Here is an 8,830-nt window from a genome sequence, read left to right as displayed (position 1 = left end):
TCCTTTAACTAGTGTGTTGTGTGTGGCCACTCAAGGTATTGCCAGGCTACGGACAGGGCCAGCCACCCAGCCACCCAGCCAGCCACCCACATACCCACGGACATACCTGTCTATTGGGAGCGCTTTCACCGCTCCAATAAATCAATCCGCCATCTGGTGGTGATTAGTGTGTGGTGAACGAGAAAACAAGCGCTCTTACAATGAACGTCCTGAGTTACCCAAACATACTGTAACATATATATAAGATGACTCAAAAAGACTCGAAAAGACTACACCGCGGTGTAACGCCTTCCACTGCGGACCCGACTATGATACGGGCTTTAGTTGGCTGGGGCAACCCGGTGTATGAACTATTGCACAAAGTTGTTTATTTTAAGTGTGGCGTGCACAGTTGGACTAAACAGTCTAAATGCTATGCAGTTCAAAATATAGTCTATAGGTGGCAGTGTCGTATTGCTGTTTGCTTTAATAAAACTCCAGTGTTCAAGGTTCAAGGTGGTACATTATTGTTACATCTTGTGTATAGACCAGGTATAGGTACATAAGACTAGTAAAACATATTTTTGTTTGGCATCCTTCAGACAATTAAGTGAAGTGTGAAATGAAGTGTATTTAATATGTGTACAGACTGTACAGTTGATCTGTTGACCTTCAGTAGGCTACATTTTAATGTGAGAACTATGTTGCTTTATGTAACGGTCACCTGTGCTACACTGTAGCCACAAAGTTCAGTTTTAAGGTAAAACATTGATTATCACATGTATACTGTTGGATGTAAAATTAATAAATGCACCAAACCTTTAATGTGTTTATTTGGCCTGGCATTCAGTACACTTTGGACTTTAACACGCTATATAATAATAATAATGTTATTAGTATTGCACAGCCTAGAATAGACTATAGGCTATATTTTTTATTGGCTTCCTTCAACTGTCAGTGTCATGTCCAAGTTCAAGTAGGACTCATTTAATCATGTACCCTGATGTCTGATGATAATAATAATATGATATGAATGAATGATCAAATTGCTTTGTGTGATGATAATCTCATTCTCGCGTCACTAGTTTTCCCGCAGTACGTGTGGAAAGCCTGGTTTCTATTTGCATTTGGTGCTCGGATCTGGGTCTAGCACCCGCCTACTGTATCCGGCTCACGCCACACACACACATACACGTACACTACAGTCTCGCGTAGCCAGACAACTATTCCACAATCTCCGAATGCTATATAGAGTCTGGAACAGCAGCTCCCGAACGGCGAGTATCGGAAGTAGCCACTGCTGCACTGAACTGTAGTCCCATTGGAAACATAACAGAAACACAATAGCTCAGACAAAGTCATTCGAGCTGCCTATTCTTGTTATGAGAGTATAGTTTAAGAAAACGTTTGAAAACATCATGAAGGTGACAGCAATAACACCAGAGAAAGACAAAATAAAGCCCCCAGAAATGTTGAAAGGAGACATAACGCTTCCAGTAGGACATGTTATTGCTACTGCACTAAGGGAGCGGTTGCGTCACATCCGCTTTATCTCGCACTCACCGTTTCTATTTCCGTCTGCCAGACTGTATGCTGGGAGCATTTGACCAAATCGCGGAGGCAACAGTCTGGCCACGCGAGACTAGGCCACGCGAGACTACATAGACTACTTCCGTATCCGCTCCAGACCGGATAGGCAAGCTGTCAAAGCCTAATTGGTCACTATCCAGATTTGATTTAACATGGGAATGACGCAGGCGCAGTGGTTTTACCTTTACGACGGGATTTGATAATTAGATTTCTGTGGACAGAAGAAGTAACCGAGGGACTGTCTGTCGCTGCATTTAGCCTCCAATAATAATAATACAACAACAATAATAATAATATGTGTGACCTAACATGAGGCACCTCCTTTGATTTTAAACGAACACGCTTTTGGACGTTGCGTTTCTTTGTGTTGTATTGTATTGTTTGGGTTTGGGGGGCGGGAGGACCGGGGGACCACTGACTCTACCGTGGAGCCGTTGGTCACACAGGCCGCAGATTGGGGCTTGTTGCTGGGAGGAGACCGCTCACATTAACCGCCCTGCCCGCCTGCCTGGTGCCCGCTAGCGCTTTAGCTGGCCATAGGATGCGTTCAGCAGGCCACTGCACAGCAAGGCAAGCCCTTGGGTGATTTTATTTTGTACACTGCGACGGAGCTGAAGGGTGGATAGGAGACAACGCCACACCTTTCAAGGTAACGTTAAGAATCGTTTGCCCCCCCAAAATGAACAGATACAAGCGAACAACGCGTCGCGAAAGCAACCCGTTGTCTAGCTTGTATAGATCTGTGCGTTTTGGCAAGCCACACACACACCCACAGGCTAAAGGCTATAGTTGCATGCATGGGCCACATCATAGCTAACGCTAGCTGTTCTTTAGCCCCAAATGATCACATACAACCTTTATCTCACTGTTTGAGCCAAGTTAACATAATAGCACATATAGCAAACAAACAGCTGCTTGTGTTATGTTATGACAGCCAAGAAGTGAAATGCATGGTGTTGTTTACCACGAGCTACGTGTAGCCAAATTTAAACTGTTAATATGCAAAAGCATGCATTATGTATGTGACAGCAGGTGCCTCAATAGCATGCTCCAGCAGGCCAGGGATGGAGGGAGAATGTGTGGGTCTGTCTGTCTGAGTGTACTGTATGTCTGTGTGTGTGTGTGTGTGTGTGTGTGTGTGTGTGTGTGTGTGTGTGTGTAATCTGTGTATGTATGTATCTATCATGTATGTGGTCTCCTGCAAAACAATGGCGAAGTCCAGCCAGCTATGAGTGGGGACAAGATACACACCTGTAACTTACTTTTTTTTGAATGATATAAATCATCTTTTGATTCAGTGTTTGACTTAATGGAAGTGGCCATGCAGTAACTTAAGTTACAGTACTGTCCCATGATAATTGTGCCATCCCATCAATAGAGCTGCACTTTTGTGTTGATTAAAATGTGGAGCACTGGAGGCAAAGCCCCTTTTTTATTTTTATTTTTTAACAACCACCTGTCAGAACCTAATTGGTGTATTCATGCAACACTGTGGGCGTGTGTGTGTTCTGATTCAAGGATGGATGTGGGTTTGTGTGCTGGTGGAGATGGCACCAAAAGAAAAATGGATTTGGCTGGCGTCGCGGAAGGGACGATGGAAGTTGTACCTTTGGAAATGTACGATTCTGCCAGAGCAAAAATAGATGCCAACCTACGATGGCTGTTTGCCAAAGCCTACGGTATTGGTAAGTTGTCTCATGCACGCACGCGCGCGCGCGCGCGCACACACACACACACACACACACACACACACACACACACACACACACACACACACACACACACACACACACACACCCTAACCCTTCTCTAAATAAATCCTGCATTGTGGCTACGAGTGTGCAGCCTTTTTCTTTACCACTGATGTGTACAGTAGACATGTCTTCAAAGAGATGGGGGCGGGTAAGGCGTTTTGGTAGCTCAGCTGCCAGTAATGGCCTTTTAACTGAACCTGTGTGTATTGGGTGAAGTTCTGCAGTAGTAGTCTACATGTTCTCATGCTCTGTTGGACAGCATGATATGCTTTCTCATCGTCTCAGCATACTGATGGTCTGCAGATTGCAGAATGCGCGGAGCTTTTAAGGGGGGCATTGACAGCAAGGGCCCAACAGAAAGAAATATGTGTCTGTGTGCTTGTGTGCCAATTCTAATTTCCCCCATGACACTTGGCAACTGAATTCTTCCCCACTGACTCACTGGATAGCTTCTGTTTACTGTGTGTAGTGGCCTTTACCAGCATGGTACTGTAGGACAGGAGGGCTGATTGGCTGCCTCTGGTTCAGGATTAGTTTATTTGTTTGATTGAATGTCCTCTGGGCCCAGAAATAAGTTGTAGAGCTAGTCATTCACACTTCACACAATCACAATGGCATCAGTGTTAGTATCTGGTGCCATAGGCTAGACTCACATGTCTTATCTTGTCTAGGCCTGTAATGACAGTTCATAGCAAGGTAAGTATGGTTAAGTGAATGGTAATTTCTTATGTTTGGAACAGGTGTTCACTGTTCATCTGTGGTTGTTACTAAAATTGCAATTGTGTTTGATAGCTTGGATGATTCCATTTTGTCATTGAACACAAGTGTCCAGCTAAAATATCTTGATGCAGGGGTTGACACTAAGGCCTCAGAGGCACTTGCCCGTCGGGCAAGTTCAGGTCATGTTCTACTTGCTCAAAGGTCATGCCCACTTGCCCGGTAAGTAAATTTAGTCCGTTATAAGATGATAGGCAATATTTTAATTACAGCTACAACACTTATTTCTTTACTTTCTGGGGCTGTGCGATAAAAATGTCATACCTCAATACCTCCAAATCCCAAATACCTACATAGCTATGATTGAATATGGTTTCACACTTATTTTATATTTTTAAGTGTAGCAACAGTAAAAACAGCACAGCACTCTAGGTAAACAGTCCTCTTATTTCACATTTCAGACCAGAAGACAGAGCGCTCTGGCCTTGTTTAGGTGTTTAGACAGATATCTCTTGTTGTGTTTATAGACGGTTGCGTCCCCTCTCAAATGAGCACTTGCCCAGTCGGGCAAGTGCTTCACCTGCCCCAAGGTTTTATTTACCTTCCGGGGGCAGGTGGGCAAGCCTTAGTGTCAATGCCTGTTGATGGCATCAATTGAATGCATAAAGAGCGATAAAATGCATGGGTGTAGAATAGATGGTAGCGCAGTTACCTGATTTATAGCTCCTTCATTGTGCTGTTGTAAGACAATATTATAATAATAATTATTATTATTGGGAGTAAGCGTCAGCATCCCTTTAACATCCATCATTCTATGGGATTGAAGGGCTGGAGCTTTTTGTTCCTTTTTTGTTCATGATGGTGCATCATGTGAGACTTGTACCTGAAGCATAGGTTGGTAAACTTTGACCGGGCGGCATCAACGAATAGGAAAGAAGTGGTTGGTTGACCTCATTTTGTTTGTAGTTTTCTTTCAGTGAGCCAATCACTGCAACATAAGTCAAACAACAAACTACACACCCAAAAAAACGGCACTGGCCACATTCCCCACGACAGCATGGGTAATTGATGCGTATACTGTATGTGACCGTACCCTATGACCTTTAAATTATGTGGCTGTCCCAGCGGTTGACCGTTGAACGCCGGAACAGAGTGCATTTTCACCACGGTGATAAAATACCATATCAGCCGAGCCCTACATTAGGTGTGGTCACAACAAACTTGAATAGGGGAGTCACTGGCTCAGCATATGGACTAGGGTAGGGCTACTTCAATCAAATCAATTATACTTTTTATTAGAACTTTTGCCTTTATTAGGATTAATTACACGATTAATAACAAAACATAGTGAAAACAGCAGATCCACGCTGTTTGTGTAATTCTTTTAGAAATGGGCCCAAAACAGGGATGCTAAATTGCTAAGTTAAAAGACTGTTAACGTAAAACATAGTCAGGTGAAGGGAGAGTACTTGTTGGTTAGAAGGTGTTCTGTTATAGAATAACGACAGTGGCATCTTATTAACTTCCATTGTTTATTGCTTCCAAAATGTATATATTTTACTTGGTCCAGGGCAACTTTTCAGATCAGAACTTTAGCATTCAGTGGACTTGGCACGTTGCACTGTTTTGCATTTTACCTGTATGAAGTGTAGCAGTCTCTCTATAATGTCGTCATTACATCAGAGGTTCAGCTAACCTGTCTTTTGAATGCCGTTCCTCAGTCGTGAGTCAAACCCAAGCTTCTTGTAGAGTTGACGATAGGTTCAATATTTTAATGGTTATCGAGGTCAGGAATAGGAAGCTACTGTGTCCCTGCAGTTTTTTAAGCATTCTGTGCTGAAAAGCAATGTTCTTCTCTGGATCACTGAGGCCTACAGTGCACAGACCCGATGCTCATAGCAATGCAGCGGTCTTAATTGGCATTTTGGGCCAATGGCTGACTATGAAGGATGCTTGTTTTCAGCAGACTGTCTCGTTTGTCATAAAAGGAACCTCATCTCAGTCTCTCAGAAGGTCTACAATATTGCAGGACTAAGATGATGCAATTCGGATGAAGCGACAGGGTGGGGGGGATAACTGTTCTTGGGTGCAGCTGCAATTATTCTACCCATCCCTTGGGAGGTGAATATATTAGGCTTTTAGTGGGTTTCATCCTGTGTGTCATATGGTGGCACAGTGGCAAATGCAGCACCGTTCATTTCCTGCTTGCTTGATGAAATGCAACGCTACGTCACACACCTCCATTACATACAGCCTCGTCTCATATCAGGTTCAGTCGCTTGACTCTGTGTCTGATGTTTGTTTATCAATGTGGTTTCTGCGTTGGTGCTGGGTGTGTGTGTGTGTGTGCACTCCCGTCTTCATGCCAAGCGGACATGGCACAGCTGCTCCCAAGCTGTGTGCCAGACGAGTGGACAGACAGACACAGTTTGCAAGAGTGGGCAAACGTGTCTGTGCATTTTGCTGGTCATGTCCTGTACATGCTCTCCAGCCTGACATGTGGCTGGCTGGAGACTGGCTGCTGCAGCTCATTCATTCCCACAATAGAATATATGAGGTGTCGTTGCCTATGCCATTGCTGAAGCCCTCCCATCCCCACCCCCACCCCTTTTCCATTACAGTTAGTAAATATTTCAGCCTGGCTGGCGGTGGCAGGAGGGGGGCAGCTGCCACACAACATCAGTGTCTCTGGAGGCAAGTCAAACGTGAAGACCCAGCCGGGCTAGACTAGTAGACGGCTTTTGTTTTCATGCACAATCAGGCCCTCTGTTGTTGTGACGAGTTGATCTACTCGCACAGCTCTCCAGGAATGACCCACACTGCTGCTGTAGTTGCGCTGGTCCACAACAACTGGCTTGTTGTACATGGCTGCTAGTTGACCTTATCTGTACTACAGTACACTGTGGCTCAGGGCTAGAGCGTCCGCTCGAGAATCGGAAGGTTCCGTGTTCGATCCCCAGCTCTTCCTGGCTTGGTGTCAAAGTGTCCTCTCGAGCAAGACACTTGACTTGCCCGCTAACTGCTCCAGATGAGCAGATTGGTGCCGTGCTTGGCTTGCCTTTGCCATTGTTGGTGTGTGAATGTAATGCATATTGTTAAAGCACTTTGGATAAATGTACTACATAAATTCACACCATGTACCATTTTACACAGGGTTGAAATGATGTACCCCTTAAACCTTTTTACGGTGTGTTGTGTTTACATTTGTCCGGGGCTAAACCAGACTAGCCACATGAAGTCTAAGAATCAGATCCACATGGGAGCCACACGCTTGTTAAAAGCTTACTATAACGTTCAGGGGCACCGTGGCGCAGTCGGCAGAGCTTTCGCCTTACAGCTAGCTAGAAGGTCCTGGGTTCGATTCCCGCCAGGGGACGCTGTGGGTGCTGGGGGTGGGTTCTCTTCTCCGCCTCATCATTCAGCACCCACACCCGAGGTGGGGTTGGCGAAAGGGCTTTTCTGTGTGGAGTTTTCATGTTCTCCCTGTGTCTCCAAGGGTAGGTACCCTCACAAAAACATGCAGGAATCCTGGTCTCCCCCTGACCAGCCTGATGGAGGGAAAAGGAACTGGTTGGAATAACGTGTTCCTTCCACATGCTACGTCCAACCGAGGACCTTCCCCTGTCAGGTGATAAGAAGCGGCGTGATTACTCCTCATGCACTGAAGGAAGCATGAGCTCAGTTCAGAGCTTTCCCAAGGATGGCAGAGGGAGTGTTGCACCCAGGATTACATTAGATAATTGGCACTGGGTGAAAAATGGGTTACAAAATCGTGGGATAAAAATGTTTAGTAAAGAAAAAGCTTAATTTTTTTTTCCTGCAACGTGAGGTCTCTTTATGCTCTAATATCAATTGCGACTGTGATCCCAGGTAGTTTTCACAGCCTATTGTGTTACCATTTGGCTGTACAGTGTTATTTAGCCCCAGCTGAAGAAGAGCCATGCCTGCTTGCCTGTCTTCCTGTTTGTGCGGAAGGGAGAGTGCTGACGAGTGGTTCCATTTATCCCATCGGAGAGCACGCACGCACACGCACACACACACACACACACACACACACACACACACACACACACACACACACACACACACACACACACACACACACACCGCTTCAGTTGTGTGACCAGAAGGCTGATAATGGTACAGTATTAACACATTTCTGCATTCAGTTTCATCTCACCTTCTTTGGTTTTTGCATTCATTAGGACATTTTCTAGGTTGACATTGATTTATGATCTTTTTATGGTGGAGTTTTCTGGCTCTGCACGTGACTTTGTATGCAAAGCAACAGAATCCCTTTTTAAATATAGGTCATTGGCTTGGTTTGTTTTCCCTTTGTGGCTGCAGTATTGTTAAATTAGCCTAGCACTGGCAGGCCCCACTGCGCTGTCACCTGAGAAGGCTGTGCTCCCTCACTCTAGCTAGCTGTTCCCATCTAACTGCCATGTATGGCCATATTTACGCAAAGTAAACCGAAACCCTCGCATGAACAAATATTTTAACACAGAAAGCCAGCGTCCTCCCTGCCTTACTTTTGATACCGTTGACACACGAGAAGTCATAATGCCGAGGGCTTTGGCAGGTTTCTGTATCACATTCACGAGGCGTTGCCATTTACATGACAGGATGAAAGTGTATTTGTTGTGTTGTGCCGTTGGCGTGGCCAGAAGTGACCAGACAATGGACACACGTGAATATCTGCTCATCACGGTGCTTGCCACATGTCCTTTGTCCTCCCTACTACAGTATGTTCATTATCCTACCTACAGAATGTCCTTCATCCTACTTCA

The 8,830-nt window shown here is 45.1% G+C and overlaps 1 protein-coding gene across 2 annotated transcripts in view; it reads left to right on the top strand.

Annotated features, from left to right (window-relative positions):
- The first annotated feature begins 2,050 nt into the window (after positions 1 to 2,050).
- Positions 2,051 to 8,830, top strand: part of camsap1b (calmodulin regulated spectrin-associated protein 1b) — a 40,973-nt gene continuing 34,193 nt past the window's right edge. The window contains exons 1-2 of one of the 2 annotated variants that reach the window (XM_080739308.1): positions 2,051 to 2,218; positions 3,088 to 3,254. In XM_080739308.1, coding sequence (XP_080595434.1) covers positions 3,089 to 3,254 — 166 coding nt within the window. In that variant the 5' untranslated portion in view covers positions 2,051 to 2,218; position 3,088. Of the gene's footprint in view, positions 2,219 to 2,852; positions 3,255 to 8,830 lie in introns of those variants that run through there. The other variant, XM_080739307.1, reaches the window with a different exon arrangement.

The sequence above is a fragment of the Nannobrachium achirus genome (genome assembly GCF_963921795.1).
Source record: "Nannobrachium achirus genome assembly, chromosome: 12".
Taxonomy (NCBI): Eukaryota; Metazoa; Chordata; class Actinopteri; order Myctophiformes; family Myctophidae; genus Nannobrachium; species Nannobrachium achirus.
Note: the sequence above shows the minus strand (reverse complement) of the source record. Positions and strands in the feature narration are given on the sequence as shown.